General features: G+C 34.6%; 1 protein-coding gene across 7 annotated transcripts in view; it reads right to left on the bottom strand.

Moving 5' to 3' along the window:
* Positions 1-23,202, bottom strand: part of tanc2b (tetratricopeptide repeat, ankyrin repeat and coiled-coil containing 2b) — a 128,875-nt gene that overhangs the window by 23,971 nt on the left and 81,702 nt on the right. For 4 of the 7 annotated variants that reach the window (XM_052611075.1, XM_052611077.1, XM_052611076.1 and 1 more), the window contains 7 exons: positions 18,159-18,307; positions 15,975-16,137; positions 14,796-15,038; positions 5,734-5,859; positions 2,524-2,559; positions 899-1,180; positions 172-296 (listed from right to left, as the gene is read on the bottom strand). In XM_052611075.1, the coding sequence (XP_052467035.1) occupies positions 172-296; positions 899-1,180; positions 2,524-2,559; positions 5,734-5,859; positions 14,796-15,038; positions 15,975-16,137; positions 18,159-18,307 (1,124 nt within the window). Of the gene's footprint in view, positions 1-171; positions 297-898; positions 1,181-2,523; positions 2,560-5,733; positions 5,860-14,795; positions 15,039-15,974; positions 16,138-18,158; positions 18,308-19,812; positions 19,976-23,202 lie in introns of those variants that run through there. The other 3 variants (XM_052611078.1, XM_052611082.1, XM_052611081.1) reach the window with 2 other exon arrangements.

Raw genomic sequence — 23,202 nt, 5'->3', positions numbered from 1 at the left:
AATCAAGCTTCCATAGTTATTCCATAGCTTCCACAGAGTGTGCATGTAATCTGAGAAAACTTTGAAACACACGGTGCATTATTATGTAATCATAAATTATATTTAAATTCCTTAAATCAGTACATTGATGCATTATTACCTCCCAGTGTGTGTGTGTGTGTGTGTGTGTACCTGTGATGCAAGCCTCCTCATGGCCTCCTCCTGTCTCCTCCTCATTTCTGGAGTTCCAGGGCAACTTCCTCCTCCCAGTGTACCATGGGAAGGCTGCGGCTGCGTGAGAGGGATGCCATCTCCATCTGAACACACATGAAAACAAAGAATTACACTAAACCCAAGCTCAAAGGAAAAACAAGTCTATCCTGAAATTTCTGTATTTTACATAACATCACAGTTATGCATACTCTTTTCCTTTTGATAATAACATAAGCATCTATACTAAACTCTACTCTGAGCCTAAGTGAAAGTGATGATAAACGCAAACACATTTACGTACTCGAGTTATTTACATCACAAGTGCAATGCTGTACCGGGTGCGCTACTTAGCAAGTTTACTTCAGCAGAAAAGCCAAATATCTGGAGCTGCTTATGAGATACAAACATCGAAATAATTGTTAATAAATCATGCACTATGGTAAAAGTGTGTTAAGGCCATGACAGAGTATTGTGCAAGAATTCATGCAAAAATAAGGAGTTTTCTAGAAATATAGATAGGGATATCTTTAATGAGCCCATGTTGATTATACAGTATTACATTCATTATACAGAGAAAGTGGCGCAGAAGTTACACACTTCAGCTTTTGCCTAAATGAGCTTTCACTGCGGCACAGAATAATCTTTGAAGATTTGAAGATAGTCAGTACACTCTGCAAAAGTCACATATATTAGTAATAAACCGTACGTTTTGGCGAGGCCTGTGGGCTGTCGGAGGCGATCTGTCGCATGCGGTTTCCGTGACAGCTGAGAGCCACGAGGCGTGAGATGATGGCCGTTTTGCCGTAGCCGATGTTGCCCACCAGAACCACGCCACGATTAGCGGCAGAGTGGGCAGTGCGTAGGTAAGCGTCAATCTCCTGGAAGAGCCAATCACGGCCAGTAAACACAGAGTCCATGGTGATGCTGGGCACCTCGAAAAGCAGCGGCTTTAGTGCGATGTCCTGCAGTCTGTACGGAGCGAATCGCACTGGGGAAGGACAAAAAGTATTTAAACAAATTAATGTGCATGAAAAATATTCAGATGCACCCTCTGAAACATTACAAACACACAGAAATAAACTAAAATGCAAACAAAACCAATCAACAGACACGTACTCTCACAAAAACACACATACGTATCTAAGGCCCTATGATTTAAGATCAATCAATTAAAATGTAATAAAAATAAGGCAGAGTTATTTTGTATTAATATGAACATCTTTTTTGACTAAATACTAAACAAAAATGAATAAGTTTATTATTACAAATAATACTAAATTAAAATTATATATATATATATATATATATATATATATATATATATATATATATATATATATAAATTTATATTATGTACATTTTATTACATTATTAACTATACATAAGCATATAAGATTGTACCGTAATTATTTAAAATAATTTATTAATATGTGTATTTTTTATATATGTAAATGTAAAAATAATTAATATCATATCGTATCGTATCATATCATATCGTATCATATTATATCATATCGTATCATATCATATCATATCATATCATATCATATCATATCATATCATATAATTTGAGACCCTGGAGCACGAAAGCAGTTTTAAGTCTCTGGGAATATTTGTAGCAATAACCAAAAAAACATTGTATGGGTCAAAATTATAGATTTTTCTTATTCTTTATGCCAAAAATCATTCGGATATTAAATTAAGATCATGTTCAATGAATATAAACTGTAAATTTCCTACTGTAAAAATATATAAACTTAATTTTTGTTTTTTGCATCCTCAGATTCCCGATTTTCAAATAGTTGTATCTCGACCAAATATTGTCCAATTATAACAAACCATAGAGCAATGGAAAGATTATTCATTCAGTTTTCAGATGGTGTACAAATCTCAATTTCGATAAATTGACACTTAAGATAGTTTAAAAAGTATATATATATATATATATATATATATATATATATATATATATATATATATATATATATATATATATCTTTTAAAACAAGTTATTATTATAATTATTATTTAAAAAAATATATAATCTATTATTATACAGTATTATATAGAATTATATAATCATACATACAATACAGACTAGTAATATAATTTTACACACATGCACAGAAACAAGTATTATATAATCAGATAATGTATAATACAATATAATAAAAAATATATATATTTTATAGGGCCCAATACATTTGCACAGCTACCACACAACTAATTGATCCACAACACAAAACAGAAGATCACAGAGCACTACGGCTATCCTCGGCTATCACAGGCACAGACGGGACATGATCAGTCTTTGTAAGATCACACACTTACGTGACTGAGACTGCCAGGCATGACTGTTAGCGGAAGCTGAGACACACACAGACAGGCGACAGGAGAGAGAGAGAGAGAGAGAGAGAGAGAGAGAGAGAGAGACAGAGAGACTTGCACTGAAAAAAGCACATCACTCGAAATAAAGTACGCAGTGGGTGAAGACTTCAGGTGAGAGGAGGAAAACGTGAGGATGTGAGAAACAAAGCATTTCCTACAATCGTGATTACTGTCTAAATAAAAAACGTGTGCATTAAAAGCACCACGTTCATGATCCAAAGATCTCAAGATCCAACACTTACACTTTTTAAATGGTGAGAGTGATAGTCTGACGCAACTCCTAACAGTCAAACATTCTGGAAACAGTCTCTTCCGCTCACCAAAGCATTTTTATTTTTAAAAATGTGTATACTTGGAAGAAAAATTCAGTAAAAACAGCATTATTATGTAAAATTATTGCAATTTAAAATAACTGTTTCCTATTGTAATGTACTGTAAAATGTCATTTATTCCTGAGATGTTAAAGCTGAATATTCTTGAAGAGTCTCCAGTGTCACATGATCCTTCAGAAATCATTCTAGTGTTCTGATTGGCTGCTCAGGAAACATCTCTCGCCATGAGTGGTAAATGAAAACGTTCTAGTGCTTAAGTGTTTGATATGCCATCACTTCAGGTGTAGAGATTTTGTGAGGGCTATAAAACAGATGCATTGTTGTCAGACTCCTTCAAATCAAGCGACTGGTTTAGCGATCAGTCCTGACAGTAAATAGCTCACACGGAGTTAATCCAGTTAAGCCTTCGCTCACGTACAGACGGCGGATCATGATGACTAATAGTGAGAGTGCTGCACTTAAGTTACTTTACAAGAATGTTATGTTACGCGTTTCATAAGTTAAACTCTACACACTACATTTGTGTGGCACAGTGTTCACTGCCAGAACAAATCAGTTCAAATCATCCCTCTGCTTTTTTTATTTTTTTTATGTTTGCATTTTGCAATGTTTTTAATGTTAAAGTTTAGTGTTTAAAGTTTTTTTTTTTTTTTCTGTATCCACTCAAATGTTTGGGGTCGATATGATTTATTATATATAAAAAAAAATTACTTTTATTCAACAATGACATATTCAATTGATCAAAAGTGATAAAAACATTTTACACAAAAAATTATATTTCAAATAAACACTGTTCTTTCAAACTTTTGATTAATCAAAGAATCCAGTGAAAAATACAAGGTTTCAACAAATAATTAAAAATGATTTCTAAAGGATAATGTGACACTGAAGACGGGAGTAAAGATTTAAAAATACAGCTTTGCATCACAGGAATAAATTACATTTTAAAATATACTCACATAGAAAATATTATTTAAATCGAAAATAAACTGAAATAATTTTTTCACAATATTACTGTATTTTTGATCAAATAAAGTGAGTAGATGAGTATTTAAAAAAAACTTTTTTTTAAACATACCGACACCAAAAATTTATATAGTAGTTGCAAAATTTTTAAAGTTAACTGATTTAAAAAATTTTGCAGTAATTTTGCAAAATTTTGAACACATCACTTCAACACAATTTATATTTTTTTTTACTTTTTAAATTCCACTGCATTTCATTTACATTTTATTCTTTTATTTTATTTTATATGCTTATTCATTTATATAAATGTTGTGGCAAAACTATGCCATGAATGCTGTGTTTGAGTTTGACTTCAGATGTTACTGGCTGTCAGGAGGACGACGGTTCCTCGAGGTGCTGGTTCATAATAAGCCACATTAGGAGAGTCACCTTGGCCTTTTCTCTCCTGATTGTGAACCGGATGCAGTGAGATCTATTTTAATTATTCACCAGGTGAGAGCGGCTCACCAGACCAGCAGGACGTCCCCGAGCGAGCAGTGTGTGTGTGTGTGTGTGTGTGTGTGTGTGAGGGCATCTGGGGAAACGGAGGATTTGAGGTCACTCCAAGGCCCTGCTCTCCTAATTATCTGCTGGAGATAAAAGAGGAGTCCAGATAAATCCTCACCCAGTGGACATCAGCAGAAGCGAAAGTGAAAACACTTCCTTCATCCGAGGATGTGCAGCACCACTGTTATTCTAGTGTCACTGAGATACTATTATAGTTTTATTTAATATTTAAAATGGGTTTTTATTTTTTACTTTTATTTTAAGTAAACTTCTAGTAACTTTGATGTTTTTTTTGTCAGGTTTTTAGTTTTTTTTGTTTTTTTTTAAATGTCTATATAGTTTTTATTAATTTTTATTTTATTTTAGTTTTGATTTTAATTTTAGTTATTTTAGTGTATCAAGTGTAGTTATTAAGTTTTGATAAATATTTTTTAATTTTTATTTCAATGAACATTTATTTTATTTTAAGTAACAAAACCATTTTTTTTTTTTTTTTTGCAATGGATTTAGTTTAGTTAACTAAAATACCTCTGTTTGGCACTCAAACAAACTAACTAACTAACAAAAAAAAAAACAAGATAAACATAATAAAAAAAACATCTTTGGCCTAAATGTAAGATTTATGTTTTTGCATTACATAAAAAACTTCCATCCATTTAGAAATTGTAGACAATTTTAACATCTAAATATCAAAATATCTACAAGCTTTATGCAAAAAATATAAAATAAATAAATAATAAATAATAAATCATGGCATCATTTATTATTAAATATTTGCATATTTGTATTTGTAGTTTAGAGATGACCTAAATATTATATATATAAAAATATATTATAAACATATTGACAAATAAATAGAGTGAAAATCCACAAATACATCTTAAAGTTTCACAAACGTGAATTAAATTCACAAATAAATAAAATAAGATTTGCAAATTAAAAACATATTAATATGTTTTTACAACACAAACTTTGGCATTCCTTTATTAATCACTTCCTGTGCATTTGTGCATCCTCTGCACACATTTGTGTATTTTGAATTTTTTTTATATTTGCGAATATCATTTTATTTATTTGTGAATTTAATTCATGTTTGTGAGACTCTAAGATTCTCATTCTATTTATCTGCCAATATGTAAATTTTTTAAAATCTCTTTACATTTATTTGTGGATCACAATCTATTTCTTTGGAGTTATGCAACGATTCTATCTCCATATTACAGTGATGGAGACAGAGTAGATGAGGACGCAGTACAAACACTCATGAGAGCATCAAGCTGCTGATCTGTGAGAGGAAGCCGTCGCTCACCTCGCAGGTCCTGCCCGGAGCGGCCCGCACCCGTGTTCTGCCGGGACATCCGCAGGGAGGTGCGCAGGGGGGTGTGTCTCTGCTCATCCAGATACGCCAGGTCCTCCAGATGAGCCGAACTGGTGGCTGATGGGACAGAAAACACGTGATGAGACACCAGGATGAAGATGAGCTCGTCTGATCAGACCAAACATTCTAACATTCAGAGAGAGAGAGAGAGAGAGAGAGAGTTTAAGAAAGAAACCCTTAGGATGTGAATGCATAAGTTCATTCCATAACGATGCACACAAACACTTTGTCACATGAAATGCATATCTTAATCTGATGAAAGCCCAGATTTACAGTATAAAGTGACAAGCTGGAGATGATCCGGATCGGGAAGACTGAAGGTCTGAACACTACAGTTATCCGTCGGTCCAGGACAGCCACTCTCTCCAAGTCTCTAAACTCTTGTGAAGGAACGTCTCCATCTGTGTCCTGGCATGAGTGTGTTCCGACTGGACTGAATGTGTGAGTGTGTGTGAGGACTGGAGATGACTGGGATCCATGGGAAGTGAGCCGGGCAGGAATGCTTCTGTATATGGGATGAGAGCAGCAGCTGGGAATTTTGGGGAGGGGTTGGACTGGAGTCAGAGTGGCTGACAGTCGGGACGGGATTTGTGTGAACTGGAGCTGGGTGCTTCTCAATGTTAATAACAATTAGTGCAACATTTTAACAAGGTTATTATTTGTTCTTTAAAGAAAAAAGAAGTAAATAAAATGAATAAATAAACAAATAATTTAGTTTCTATAAAAGCCTCTGTCACAATAAAAAAGTTAATTACGACTTTTTATCTCACAATTCAGATTCTTACGATTCATAGAAAATTTGTCAGAATTGGTAAATATAAACTCAGAATTTGCAAATTGCATTTTGGTTTACATCTCAGTTCTTACTTTGTTGTTCTCTGAATTTTGTGTTCTGTTTTTTGTTTCCATCATGAAATAAACACATAAGATAACTGTGACATTTTATTCAACAGCTCTGACCTCAGAATTCTGTTTATATCTAGTTACAAACTCATATGCATTTGTGAGTAAACATCTTGAAGTTCATATCTGAGAAAATGCTTTGAAAATATTGAGCAAATTCTGAATGCTTTTTTTTTTTTTGACAATATTTGACAATACATTTGTTAGAGTATTTATTCATTTTTGTTAATGTTATTAACTGTTCAATTTTAGTCCATGTCAGCTCAGGTCCATTATGGATGCATTCAAGGAATTGATTTTAAGATACAAATAAAAAACAAATAATACAATAAAAACTGTTTAAATACTATTTTTAAACTATTATTTCATTAATTAGTATTGTAGCGTGTCATATGGACCACTTTCATGATGCTTTTAATGTGCAAAATGATTACTATATTATAAATATGATATTTCAGCAGTATTAATGTTATTATTATTAATCACATTTTCATGCAATGATGAAGTAATCATGACACTAATCTCTAATCTTCTGTGAGACTTTTTGAGACGCAGTTTGTGTTATTTTCAGCTCGATGGCTTTAGACGAGCTCAAGAATCCTTCTCAGAATGACTTTCTGGTTTGATTTTTGAAAGGATGTTTCATTGTGAGTGCATCGGATGAAATAGAAAGGGTACTCTACAAAAAAAAAAGAAAAAAAAAGTAATCATGATAAAATTGATTTTGGCTGTGCTTGTGTGTGCTATCATGTGTGCTTGTGTGTATATGACAAGACATCCTTGTCCTGAGATAATACTTTTAAAATTGAGTTTGAGTGTGTGAAAACGAGTGTGTGCAGAGTCACAGGTGCACCGCAGGCGGACGAATCTCAGCTTCTGCTTGCAATGAGATCGGGAAACAAGCAATTACTGCAGCTTTCGAATAGAATTAAAGATATTCTGTTCTCATGAGGACCTTCCAATGCATTAAAACTGTGCTGAGTCAGGCTGAGCTGCCCTTACTGGACCAGTTAGTGTCTTCTTATGGAAATACAAATGTGTAAATGATTTCGTTTAGCCCGAGTTAAAAGGGTAAAGCAGACAAAAATGAAGGTTCTGTCACCACTTAGTCACCTTCATGTTGTTCCCGACCTGTATGACTTTTGTATGACACGAAAGAAAACGTCTGGCAGAATCTCTATAGACCTCAAGAGTAAAAGAAACAAGTGCACAGCCATCTTCAGAATTTGGTCTTTGAATTTCATTTTTTGTGGTGACTTTATAACATCACTGTTGAAGAGTAATTAAACGGTGGATTTACTTAATGTAGAGTTAACAAAAGTTATCATGTTAATCTTCTGAAAAGGGGCGGGGCTACATAAGTTACACTGGAACACGGGCAGTCCATTAATATAATATTATAATATAGATGATAAATTAATGAACAAACAAACAATACATTATGCATTGGCAACTTTCTGAAATAAGTTTAATTTGAAGTAATTTTTTTAATTTGAAATGAACTAAAACTAAGGGGGAAAAAAGACAAATGCAAAAAATAATAATAATAATAATTTAATCTTTACCTAAGATTTTCATGAAAACTGGAAATATAAATGATGTATTATCAAATTATATTCCATATAATTATATATTATTTAAAATATATATATATAAAAAAAAAATATATATATATATATATATATATATATATATATATATATATATATATATATATATATATATATATATATATATTAAAAAAACTATAATAGTGAATAACAATGTATAAATAACACTACAATAACAAAACACTAATCAGAAAACTAGTCAATGCAAATCAAATGCTATTACGAAAGTCTTCTAAAGCTGCTTTTATTTGATTACATAAAAACAGTCCGTGAAAATTATTGCAATATAAAATAATTGTTTTCTATTGTAATATACTGTAAAATGTCATTTATTTCTGTGATGCACTGCTGTATTTTCAGCATCATTACTCCAGTCTGATTATTATCAACATGCTGCTTCATATTTTTAACAGTATTTATAAAAAAATAAAATAAAAAAAAAATAATTGGTAACACTTCAAATGTACTATCACGTTTGATCAGTTTAATGCATCCTTGCTGTATAAAAGTATTAAAACATCTGACATTTAGCTGTCACAGGCTTTCGGATGCTTTGGAATAAAGTGCAAATGAAGTCATCTTTGAGCTCAACAGCTCCATGAGATCCTCATTCTCGGTCCCCAGCCTGCACATTCTGCTAAACATCTTCTTTTGTGTTTCACGGGCGTCAGGGTTTGGAGAGTAAACGATGCCAGTATTTTCATTTTTACCTGAACTATCCCTTTAAGCTCAGGTTTTATGTGTTACGTCACACCTCCATCCCTCTTCTGCCTTTCACTCTCTTCTAGAAAGCTCTAATCAGGATGTTTCCATGTCTTCAGTATCTCTCCTTTCACACTATACCTCCACACATTACATAATCTACGCTCAGCACTCCTCCGCTTCGCTTCACAGCTCCTCAGCTCCTGGTTTCTCCGCAGGTCTCTCTCTCTGTGTGTGGATGAGAATCTGACGCCGAGCTCTGATCTCCTCCATCACCGGAGCTCAGCCAATCAGTAGCCAGCATTCTCCTCTCCCTTCATCTTATCTCCATCTCACCCATACTCCCTTACCTTCCCATTATCATCACACTTTTTTCTTTCTCTTTCCTCCTTCAGATCCCATCATTTGGACTGATAGTGAGTATTTCTCGCTCTCCTTTTTACTGAGATTATTACTTACCTCAGTAATATTTATATCGTTGCCTTCTTTATCAGACTTTCATTTTTTTCTCCTACACATATCTCATTCGGACTTGATTAGCTTTTTTAAGCATTGTTTGAGTTACAATTAAGTGACAACTACATGTACTGATACAGATGATGTCTCTACACTGCAAAAAAAATAAAGTTTTTTGTCTTGTACAACTCAAGATACGTATACTTGAGAAGCAAAATGACCAAAAATAAATAGTTCGCCCACAAATTAAAATTTGCTGAAAATATATTCGCCCACAGTCCATCCAAGATGTAGATGAGTTTGTTTCTTCATCAGATTTGGAGAAATGTAGCATTGCATCAGTTACTCAGCAATGGATGCTCTGCAGTGAATGGGTGCCGTCAGAATAAGAGTCCAAACAGCTGATAAAAACATCACAATAATCCACTCCTGTCCATCAATTAATGTCTTCAGAAGCAAAAAGCAACGAGTTTGTAAGAAACAGATACATCATAAAGATGTTTTTTTAATTTTAAACCGTTGCTTCAGGTTAAAGTCCATAATCCATAATAATGCATCGTTTGGAGAAAAAGTCCAAACTCTGTTGTCTGTCACATTAAAATCCACCTACATATTTGATAAGAGCTGTTTTGGCATGTAAAAGGTGTTTGATCTGTGCAGATTTGATCTGATACAGATATTATGGATAAAGGACTCTTATTTTGTCTAGAAACAATGATTTAAAGTTAAAACACATCACTGATGGATTTGTTTCTTACAAACACGCAGCTTTTGGCTTCAGAGTATGTTAACTGAAGGACTGGAGTGGTGTGAGTTATTGTAATGATTTTATCAGCTGTTTGGACTCTCATTCTGACGGCACCCATTCACTACAAAGGGTGAACTATTTCTTACATTTTGAAAAATGTTTCAAAATGAACCAAGATTATTCTTAAAACAAGACAAAATACCTGCCAGAGGAGTAAGAAAAATAAACTAGCTTCCTCTTCCTCATTTTTATTGTTCACATTTTTCAATAAACAAGACTTTTTATCCTAAGTCAATTTTGTTATGCTTTAGATATTTGTACTGCAAATCATCAAATAATCAAGTGCAATTAATTATTATTATAGTGCATCTGCAGCTTTTAGAAACTGTTAGCCATTAGCAAAATCACTAAGCGATTTCCTCAGGAAAATCTAGTTCTTCCAAACAGGGTTTAATCTCTGGTTTCTGTTACTAATGGTGTCTCACATCGCTCAGCTCTCTCCTCGGAGGCCGATGGAACTCTAGAAACACGTATTAGTATTACTTCAGCTCGCTCGGACACTAAGGTCACGCTAGGCCTTGAGTTACTACAGGTTTAGCATTGAAAAGACATGGAGACGGCCACTGTGGAGATCTGCCTCATTGTGATTCTGACTGACTGATGTAAAAGACACGATATGATACATGTTTAATGAGTACATCTGCTCCCATGATCCCGACCGGCTCGGCCCGCACTGAATAAACAATCAGCGCTGTCTGTGACCTGGACAAACTCACGTGCTGAATACATTTCCATCATTCTCATATGATTCACTACAAGCCATGATGGCTTTCTTTTTCTTTCCGTGGACATAACTGGTGAATTTTTTTTTTATATCCTAGCCATTCTTTTCCATATAGTCAAAGTGAATGGCGACTGGTGCTGTCAAGCGATTAAAAAATCATAAAAAATCATAAAAAAATAATCCAGACTTTATATTCAAAGACTTGTGAAGCCATGTGATAACTTTATGAGACAGACTGACAGTGTTTCTCTGCTGTAGTTCACTGATCAAATACATTTGTGACCCTGGAGCACAAAAGCAGTCTTAAGTCTCTGGGGTATATTTGTAGCAATAGCCAAAAATACATTGTATGGGTCAAAATGACTGATTTCTCTTTTATGCCAAAAATCATTAAGATATTAAGTAAAGACCATGTTCCATGAAGATATTTAGTAAAATGTATACAGTAAATATATCAAAACTTAATTTTTGATTTGTAATATGCATTGCTAAGAATTCATTTGGACAACTTTGAAGCCGTTTTTTCTCAGTATTTAGATTTTTTTTTTTTTTTTTGCACCCTCAGATTCCAGACAAACCATACATCAATTAAAAGCTTATTTATTCAGATTTCAGCTGATGTATAGATCTCACTTTTGAAAAACCGACACTTTTTTTTTTTGTGGTCCAGGGTCACATATGGTGGTTGTAATATGGTTTCATTTTAAGAAAAACCAATGTCGTTTGGTATCAAATGTTGCTGACACATCATTTTCAAGTCCATATGACTTTCATAGTGCATTTTTCAGAGATTCCGTGGGGATGATTATTAATAAATGTCAATAATCACTACTCGTATGGCGTTTAGAGGTTTTGCAACATACCTTCAAGTCATACTGACCACCTTTCTGGTCATTTTAAGATGAAATGTTGGAGTTTGACAAGCCCAGTTTCCACTGATGTTTTTATTCTATGGAAAGAACAGCCAGGTTGTTCACAAATTCAGCTCGTGTGTCACACAGATCAGTTCAGGTTATCTGGGTTTGAACTTTAACTCTAGATATTTTAGCATTGCATAAGACAAAGAAAAGATCTTTAGATCAACAGTAGACTCTTCTACACACATTAGGGCTATTAAAATAAGTCACCAACAAAAACAACAGACTACACTTATTTGTAAGAAATACCACATTAATAATAAATATTAAATTAACGTTTGAAATGCAACCTATAAAGCTGTTTTTCAGTGGAGGGGAACATTAATAACTATGAATACTGACTCGGTTCACTTCTAGAATAAATTCGTAAGCCTGGGAATATACTGCATAAGTCACGCTAGTAATGACTGGGAATAATTACTTTGTGCAGTACTTCATAACTCGTATCAACAAGTCATATGGATCACCTTTATGCTAATTTGAATGTGTATTTTATCATTTAGCAGCTTGACAACCTTAGCCTTCATTTGATTTATTATATGGAAAAAGCAGCCATAATATTCTTCAAAAATTCACCTTGAAGTTATGTCTTAACTTCATTCTGTACACATTCCTCAAAGAGAAAGATCACAGTATATTTTCCAGCCTGTTGCCGCAGTCAGGTTTGTAATGTGATTAATGCTGCTGACAGATTTGTATGGTTTTTCCTGATCACCAGCGTGAATACCAGCCGTTTTCTCAATTAAGAAATAATCTTTTAAATCGCTCGCCCTTTTGAGAGTCACTTTCCTATGAGATAACCATAACTCATTACACTCTCTCTCCAAAAAAAACAGATTCTTCTCATAAATACAACAAAGCTGATTACTTGGACAATAACACAATCAGCCAGCATTGAAGAGGCGCTGCGTTATATAAGAGACATAACAACACCATCAGACAGATTTAGCTTTTACTTCAGGGAGCGCTGTTCCACGAGGCTCATCATTACTGCCGCTATTAGACGCCTCTTATCTCCTGTAAACGCCGCCCCGGCAGTGCAGAGCTCAAACACACAGGCCACGACCCGGGCGGATTCGCTCTCTAACTGCGGTTTGATGGCTTTGAGTGTCTGTATGATTGAGCTGAGCTGGGATGGGGTGACGGACGCCAGGGTCACAATCAAGAATCACTTTTACATTACTTTAGAACTGACTTTGAATATAAGGAAGATGACTTAAAATAGAATGACATTTAAAGAAACATTTCTTTTTTTAGTACAAATTACGATTAATGTGATCATATATACGACATATTATAACAACCTATTTAAAACAACAACAAAAACTATATATATATATATGTCATGCCCACATATGTCATGCAAGAAAAAAATTATAAATCTTGTGCACGATTTACTATTTCATTCCTTCGATTTGCTAAATCGTGTACATGAATTATAAATTTTTTCTTGCATGACATATGTGGAGCTCCATAATATATATATATATATATATATATATATATATATATATATATATATATATATTAGGGGTGGCACAGTTCGCTGAGAAACCCCGTACCGTTCGGTTCACCACACACGGTTCGGTACGCGCTGGAACCGCGGTTCAATTTAAATCCAAAATTCCGTTTTAATTTTACATTTTTTTAAATATTTTTTTTCCCGTTTTAATTATTCTATATTGCTTTTTTTAATAGTTACATTTTAGCAATTAAAAAGAATGTCTAATTAATTAAAAATCATGAAACATAGACATTTTCACATCACTTTATTAAAAGTTTAACAAAAATTACATGTTTAGGTCCCTATGATTTTTTTTTTCTGACTATATTTTTTATATTTTTTATTGTTATCAAATTCTGTGTTTTAGCATAACTAATTATTTGAAAGTATAAAAGTAGCCTTATTCATTTTTTTCCCTCAGAAAATCTGTGTTGAAGGCATAATAATACAATTATTTAATTCATCTTTTATCTTTTAATCATTGAAAATTAATAAAACAATTTTATTTTGCAAACAAAAGGGATTTAATATTAAAATTAAAACATGGAAGAAATTTTGTGTGATTAATCCTTAAAAAAATAATGTTTGTTTCATTGTAGTAGTAGTAGTAGTAGTAGTAGTAGTAGTAGTAGGCTATGTATATTATACTGAGAAATAATTCGGACTTTTATTTTGACGGGTTGCCGCAAATACCGTTACAGTTCTGTGTATGATAAGACACTAGTTTTAATCCAACGGTAAAATGCTCATGAAGTGACTCTCAGAGCAGTTTTGTTCATGTGTTTCCGTCCTCATTTAGTGAAAATAACCGTGAGCATCAAACGTTTTTGAAACCACGTGTCTGTGCCATTCATTAACAGAGACGCGCAAAACATGCAGGATTCATATTTAAATCGACTTCTGCAGCTTTGTATTCACAGATACATATCGTGATTTGATTTAAGTGTAATGAACTACTCTTGAATGATTAATTCAAAGTTTGACAAATTCTGTGACATTCTTTCTGTTTTCATGACTGGATAAAGACTACACTTCATCATTCTTGTGATTGTTGTGTGACTGCTGCGTTTCCTTTCAATTCAATTCAACATCCTGTGGTTTGTGGTCAGTTCGATTCAAATCCAAAAGTCGTGAACTGTAACAGAGCCGACTCTTATTTTGGGAATGTTGCCCAACCCTTTAAGACGTGTTTAGTAATCAACATGTCGTCCAAACATCGCTTGTTGGATGTTTGGGATTTGCCGCAGGAAGCTGTTCCCCAAGCAGCGGGATTGTTATGTGCATCGAGTGGCACAACAGGAAATCACAATCACGACTGATAAAGAGATGGAAAGAACAACAGCACAAAAACATCCAAAATCAGACTCACCTGCCACCGAGTTAGGGCGGGGCATGAGGTAGAGGGGGGTGGGGTGAGAGGAATAGTGGGCGGAGCTGGGCTCAGGGATCTTGTTGAGGCTGTAGGTGGAGGCGGCCATGTTTTCGTCCACGCGGTACAAGCTGGAGTCCAGGGTGGATCTGTGCGACTGCCAGAGCTTCAGGCTGCTGCCTCGGGAGCCATCGCCGTGTTTCCCGCTCCTGTCCGTCGGCTCAGAGTAACTGGTCAGCGTGGCTGGGAAAAGGAGAGAAGCTGTCAAGATCACATCAGCTGGTGTGCCGTGCAAAGTTGTGACAAGAAAAGTCAGTTTGTGGACTGAGAGTAGCTGCGTTTTAATACTGTATGAAAAGTGATTGCATCAATTTAGCTCTTGCAGTTTTGCGAGTAGCATTTGGATTGATTTTCAATGCATTATCTTCAGATATGAGTCATAAACGCAGAACTTGGGAGCCTTAAAATACTCTTACATCTAAAGACTTACTTGTGACACTGGAGCACAAATCCAGTCTCAAGTCTCTGGGGTGTATTTGTAGAAATAGCCAAAAATACATTGTATGGGTCAAAATTATAAATTTTTCTTTTATGCCAAAACTCATTATGATATTAAGTAAAGATCATGTTGCATAAAGATATTTTGTATATTTCCTACTGCAAATATATTAAAAATAAATTTTTGATTAGTAATATGCATTGCTAAAAACTTAATTTGGGCAACTTATTTTCTTAATATTTTGATTTTTTTTGGCACCCTCAGATTCCAGATTTTGAAATAGTTGTATCTCAACCAAATATTGTCCGATCATATCAAACCACACATCAATGAAAAGATACATTTTTTAGATGTCAGATTATGTATGAATCTCAATTTAATTGGACCCTTATGACTGGTTTAGTGGTCCATAGTCACATTTTACACCACTAAGTGGAAATGCAGCTTGCTTGTTTCAATGAAATTAGTTTTTTGTTTTCAGAAAAGAAGCGCATTGTGTGAACTCATCTCGCTGCATTCATTTTTCAGTGTGAAAACATGAATTTCACTACTACTACTACTATAAAAGAGAGCTGAAAAAAGGGCAGACTGACACAATATTACTGTATTTTTGATGCAGCCTTGGAATAAAGAAAAGACACTTCTTTTGTAAAACATAACTAATTTTATGAGTCCCTCACCGATGATGCCGCTGTCTCTGCTCTCCAGGGTGGATGTGGGACTGGTGACGGCCTGTCCTGGAGCAGCTGAAGGAAGGGTGGAGCAGGGACTGCATGCAGGAGGCGAGGCGGTGCTGCTGGTCAGGGTGGAGCACGGACTCATCCTCCCGCTCGCTCCTAAACCCTGCACACAAAGCCTTCGCTCTCAGTGTCTCAGCTTGTGTTTGCAGTTGACCAATTAATCTCTATCAGCTCAGGAAGTCTGCAGCTGGCAGGACGTCCTGACGGGACGGCGGTGACAGGCTGAGACAGTGTCGGTTCGGGTTTTGTGGGCGCTGAAGCCCCAGGCAGGCCATAATGAAGCATGGCACTTCTAATCTGCCCACTCCCACCATTAACGCCAAACATCACAACAGGCAAAGCACCTTGCCTTAAAACACTCACAACCACTTAAGGTCAGAGTGACGAGTCCACACACACACACACACACACACACACACACTCTGTGGTTATTCAACACTATCCTCCTGTTGTTCAGACCGTTCTTGTTCTGGTGCTCAGGACTGCATGCTAACGTGAGGAAACGGGCTGACTGCGTTCTGAAAGTGCCGTATCAACAGAGCGAATGGAAAAAAGGCCGTCTTTATGTAATTCACTAATTAGAGGTAAACTCGTTTGAATGCCGTATGTGGCCTTTTCTCTGCAGGAGGGAAAGATCATTTTTTAATAAAGCTGACACTTCTAAGAACAAGAGATTTCACTGTGGAAAGTGAGGAACATTCAGTTTTTTGTTTTGTGACGTTATTTTCATGACAATTAATCTCCTACAATTAATAATACCATGATAGCAACAGTTCATGTATATCATGATAGCATTTGTTGTATTGACCACCATTGATTATGGCACTATTTTGGTGTTTTTGTCAGTTCGGCACCAGACCACCATTTACATTTACATTTATTCATTTAGCAGACGCTTTTATCCAAAACTATTTACAAATGAGGACAGTGGAAGCAATCAAAAACAACAAGAGAGCAGCGATACACAAGTGCTATAACAAGTCTCAGTTAACTTAAACGCAGTACACAAAGCATGAGCTTTTAAATAATTTAATAAATTAAAAGAAAACAGATAGCATAGAAAAAGTGTTTAGAGATCTTATATATATATATATATATATATATTTACTTTTATTAATCTCTTTTTGTGGTCTGTAAATGCTGACAACATTGTAATTTTGGGGTGAGTTATTCTTATTCCCTTAAATCTAACTATTTATGTTGATTTATTACAGTTTTTCTAAATTGCTTTAACACAGTAAAAAAAAAAAAACTTTTTTGAACCAGGGTTATTATCGTTAACTGGAAATATTATATACTATTAACATTTTTGTTAACTGAAATAAATGTTAAATAAAATAACTTATAAATATTAGACTGATTTACTTAAATTTAAATAAATAAAAACTAAAACTGAACTAAAAATAAATTAAACCAAAATAGTAATATTAAAAACAGTGTGTTTATATTAATAAAGGTATATTAACTATACTATAAAATTTCTTGTTCACACCAGATTTGAATTATTTATTAATTAAAGCAAGATGTAAAAGAGTAAGCACAGTTTGAACAATAACGAAATGCACATGGCTTGGATTCTGTCAAACTCTTCTTGACTTCTAAACATTATTTCAGTGTGTGAGCCATCATATGCAAAATTATTCATTCAATTATTAAAATCAGTTTAGTGGCATTGGCCCATTCACTGACACAGTAAAAATGACTGAAGTGTTTTGGGTGAGTAACATTTAAGTCATTAAGTCATTTGCAGACATGTGCAATAATTGTGCAATAAAACAGTGACAAATGCACTTGAGATATAGAAAATATTTAGACTGATCTAAAAATGGGCCTAAGAAAACTGATAAGAAACTGTAATATTATGATATATTGTATTATAATGAATGCTTTACAGCATGACTAGAAAGAATAAGAAGGAAATGTGTTAAATTGTCATGAATCTAATGTCACAATAAACACAATCAACAACAACAACCAAAAAAAAGGTCCCAAAGAAGCTTCACTTTCTTAATGTGTTAGAATGTGTCTTTTAGGGTGAACTCGGTGAGATGTAGTCTTTCCGAGTTTCTTTTCTATCTTCAGGAGGAGTATATTTATAGCAGGAGGTGAAGCTGAGTAACCCACCTGTGCGTCATCAGGCTCATCCATGCTGTACTGTGGCCCTTGAGACCCCTCGCTCACTTTTTCTCCGAGTAGGAAGCCAAGACGAGTCATCAACGTGTTCGCTGCCTCGTCCACTGAGGGAGGGGGGCCGAGATCTGGACCTAACCCCCCTAAAGACAGAGAGAGAGAGAGAGAGAGAGCGTGAAACTGAGTCAAGTGTAAAGTGAAACCAGCAAACCAGCTCACCACAACAGAGAAAGTTCATTATGAGCTTCACATCTTCCGCTGCTCGTGACAACTGCATCACAGTTATGGATTCGGCATGAACATTCAACAATTCTGTAAGTGATTCCCCACAGATCTTAAATGAGGCTTCACCCTCAGTGCCATCAGTCTCTCTCTGTGTTCCCTTAGCCGTATAAAATCACCCTGAGGTCTTCCTTTAGAGATGCTGCGTGACAACGCTTCAGGAGCAGACGGACAGAGACACCAACTACATCATCCAGCTCACACCACGCTCCATAATCAGCTCACGGAAAGAGAGAGAGAGAGAGAGAGAGAGAGAGACTAAGAGAGAGAGAGCTAGAGAAAGAGAGAGAGAGAGAGAGAGAGAGACTAAGAGAGAGAGAGCTAGAGAAAGAGAGAGAGAGAGAGAGAGAGAGACTAAGAGAGAGAGAGCTAGAGAAAGAGAGAGAGAGAGAGAGAGAGAGACTAAGAGAGAGAGAGCTAGAGAAAGAGAGAGAGAGACTAAGAGAGAGAGAGAGAGAGACTAAGAGAGCTAGAGAAAGAGAGAGAAAGTGTGAGAGAGAGAGCTAGAGAAAGAGAGAGAGAGAGAGAGAGAGACTAAGAGAGAGAGAGCTAGAGAAAGAGAGAGAGAGACTAAGAGAGAGAGAGCTAGAGAAAGAGAGAGAGAGAGACAGAGGAAGAGATACAGACAAAAATGCTTAAAGTGTGATTTTAATTTGAAGGATATTTAGGCTTTACAGATATAGATAGATAGATAGATAGATAGATAGATAGATAGATAGATAGATAGATAGATAGATAGATAGATAGATAGATAGATAGATAGATAGATAGATAGATAGATAGATAGATAGATAGATAGATTTTGTTTACACTGGTGCAATAAAGCAATAATTAACAAGATGCCTCTTTTACCGTGGTAAAATCACTGTAACAACCAGCCTGAGTGGTTTATTGCTTTTATAAAATATATATACGCCAATACCCAAAAATGTGTTATTGTTTATCTGTTAAATCTGTTCTGATGATAATAATTATCAAAGGGATTCTTCTTTTAAGTGTGTAGTTCATTGTTACACTCATTATTCTAATGTTCAACACAATTGTGCTTGTATTCATTTTACATCTGTCTCAAATGTGGCTCATTCAATCAGAATTCAGAAGTATAATAATAAAACAAAAATCAGTTTTGATTCTGTGTTGGGTCGCCACTTAATCTTAATTGTAAAATCTGAGTCCTGAAGCAAAAGCAGTAATGAAGCTCTGAGCTGAGCCAGGTTTAGTCACGCCAACACAATACAAACAGAAGGAGAGAGGAGTTTAACCGATCACTCAAAGAAAGACAGGAGAGACTGAGACTGACAGAGAAAGAGAGAAAGGTGAGGATGAGAAACAAAGTGAATGAACGAACCGAAATATCAAAACACACCTGTTCCCTGGCACGCCATTCCTTCAACACGTTACATGAATCCAGCGTGCGGCGCGTCCAGCAGACAGTCAGCGCAAGAGCGTATGAACACAGCCGTGAGTGTGTGTGTGTGTGTGTGTGTGTGTGGGGCGTGTCTCTAATGAGTCTTCAGTGAAACATTCAGCTGTTTCGGGAAGGTCGGGGTGGACTGTCCTGCCCCACAAAACAATACAGCATTGAAGAAAACTCAGAACACAATAAAGCTAATGAGAGGACAGCTGTTTAGCTCAGATTAGAGCTCGCATGTTTCACTTCAGCATCAATTTTGTCTCAAATTTTCCCCTTCAAATTTATTGTAAGAAATTGCACAAGTGGATACAAATGAGACAACTATTAAAATATAATATACAATATTCAATTCACATATAAAACGGCATTAAAAAGTGGTAAACATATTTTAAACCAAATAAAATGTTGTTAAACTTAGTTTAAATAATCAAGGCATGTTTTCCTCACTAATACTATTTATTTTAACATTAATTTTTAATCGTTTTTGTATCATACATTATTAATTACTTTGCTTTTTTGCAGTCTCTTTGTCGATACATTATTATTATTATTATTATTATTATTATTATTACTATTAATGTTTGTCAATAAACAGAAGAAATTATTATATTTACTATATGTTTATTATTATATCTGTGCTTAGATTGAAAAATATTACAATAGAAATAAACAAAAACAATTATTTGCACAGTTAAACTAGTTTAAATAATAAATGCAAGTTTTTTTCACTTTTACTATTTATTTAATTGCTACTCATTTACCAATAATCTTAATAATTATTGTTTATTATGTATCTTATATTGTTTGAGTTTTTTTTTGCAATGCAGTCAGTTGAGTATTAAAAAAACAGATCACAGTTCAAATATATTATTACTACTAATCTGTTTAGATACCAATATAACAATCCAAAGTAATAAACAATAACATTAATAAATGTAAGTTTTTAACAAATATGATATAATACTCATTATGAGAATAGAGCTATGAAGCTAACGTGATACAGATCAGATTTTATTAATAACTTTAGAATTCACAGTCGATTAATATCTGACTTTTAAAGGCAAACTTTGGTATCTTCTAGCAGACCTCACAGTTTGAGACACAACTGAGATGTTTACTGAGCTCTTTTTCTCTGGACACTCAAGCATTTGACACTTTCCATTTGTTCCCCATTTAATCTCACTGCTCTCAAGACTAGAGATATTAAAGAAGAAACCATAATCAGGTCGACTTGCATTGCTTTTACAAGTAATCCATCATTTTCCCTCGCCACACTAGCATTTAACCTGTCCTCACACACACCGTGAGAGTGAAATTCCCTTCCTGCTCAGCAACAACAACAGACAAACCAGACCAACGGCTTTCCTCGATCCCCCCGTAGCAATAACGCATGTGCATGATCTGATACAATCTCAAACGTTTCAACAACATCAAACAGGCGTCTCAACTTGTCTAGTGACACACCCTCCACAAGCCGGCCGTATTAACACACCAGAACATCACAGGAACGAGCTACAGCACACTGCTTCAATAGACTACAATAGACAACATCTAAAAACACCAGCCGGGCATGTGTATGTTTATGCATATGCTCTCATTTCTTCCTATAAGTGAAAGAGTACTTACTCTAAACCTGCGCGCCTGTGTGATACAGCAACACTGACAGTCAGATAACACCGTGCTGGATTGAAACACACATCTGAAGGCCTCTCTCTAATGGACTGGTTAGACCTGACTGACAGGAAGCGCAGACTTCATGGAGCTCCTCATCTCATAATGACTCAATGGCAAATTCCTTTCCTTTCTGTTCTAGGGAAAGATGTTGAAACGATCCAGTCGCTGGATCTGCCGGTTATATAAAACGAAGCATTCGTGTGATTTTAGTGTACATTTGTGTTTGTGCGCAGGTTGCAGTGAGAATGTCAGTGCTGGAAACGCGTCTATACATAGACAGTCACAGCACCCACGCGCATACCTCAAATACACTGCGGAGCTGCTATCTATAGGACCAAACGCTTTGTTACGTATTAAAACATATATGCTATAAATGGAAGATCTAAGAAACTTCTCTTCCGGAGAGAACATTAGGGCTGGTGGATGTAGCTACAAATTGCATCTTGACATTTTATTACATTCAGTAAACATCTCTGTGTTTATGCATTAAAAGGCTTAAACCGTGATTTGTTTTTCGTTATGGGGAACCATCATTTCCTCTGAACAGCACCTGTTGCCGAGGATATTCGAGATGTTTCATTCAAGGAACAAATTACAGACAAAATGAGCGAGTTTTTTCTTAAAGGGACAGTTCACCCAAAAATGAAAAGAATTTGATGTTTATCTGCTGACACCCAGGGCATTTTAACTGAGATTTTTTAACTCAAACTGTTGCAGTCTGTCAGTCGTATAATGGAAGTGGTTGGGAATCACAGCTAAAGCATACAATAAAACTAAAACTAAAACTAAAACATGCACAAACAAAACCAAATGAAACCCTGCTGCTCGTGACGATACACTGATGTGTAAAGACACAAAACGATCGGCCTGTGCCAGAAACCGAACAGTATTTATATTGTTTTTTTTTACCTCTGATTCACAAATGTCAGAACTGTTATTGTTGTTATTGTTTTCAAGGAACAGAAGAAAGGATGAATTCAATAATCTGTTTAGATGCATCAATGTGACACTCCTAGCAATCATCAGTAACACTGATTTACATACATGTCAGTGTTATGAGCCACTTTTAACCAATATTGTTATATAAATTTTAATATATATAAAACATATATTTACATACTATATATTTAGGGCTTATTTTATTTCATTTCATGTCAATTAAGTTTTTTTTATGGATTCATTTTGACCATGGTGTGTGTGTTTTTTAGTGTGAACTATTGTTTTTAACTAAAACCCTGAACTGATAACAAAAGTGACATTAAATATTGTGCAGCACAACAGTGTTCATCATTGTAATCATTGATAATAATCAGAAATGTTTTTTTTAAGCAGTAAATCATCATATTTTCATGATTTCTGAAGATCATGTGACACTGAAGACTGGAGGAATGATGCTGAAAATACAGCGGAGCATCACAGAAATAAATTATGTTTTTATATATATAAAATAATTATTAAAATAATTAAGAAATTATAATATATAATTTTATATATATATATATATATATATATATATATATATATATATATATATATATATATATATATATATATATATATATATATATATATAACTATATTTCAAAATATTGCTGTTTTTTTGTATACTTAAACAAATAAATCCCAAAGGTTTGAAGATTAATACATACACATGTTATTTAATAGCAT

This window comes from Carassius gibelio, chromosome A12 (assembly GCF_023724105.1).
Source record: "Carassius gibelio isolate Cgi1373 ecotype wild population from Czech Republic chromosome A12, carGib1.2-hapl.c, whole genome shotgun sequence".
NCBI lineage: Eukaryota > Metazoa > Chordata > Actinopteri > Cypriniformes > Cyprinidae > Carassius > Carassius gibelio.
This window is presented reverse-complemented; position numbering and strand designations above follow the sequence as displayed.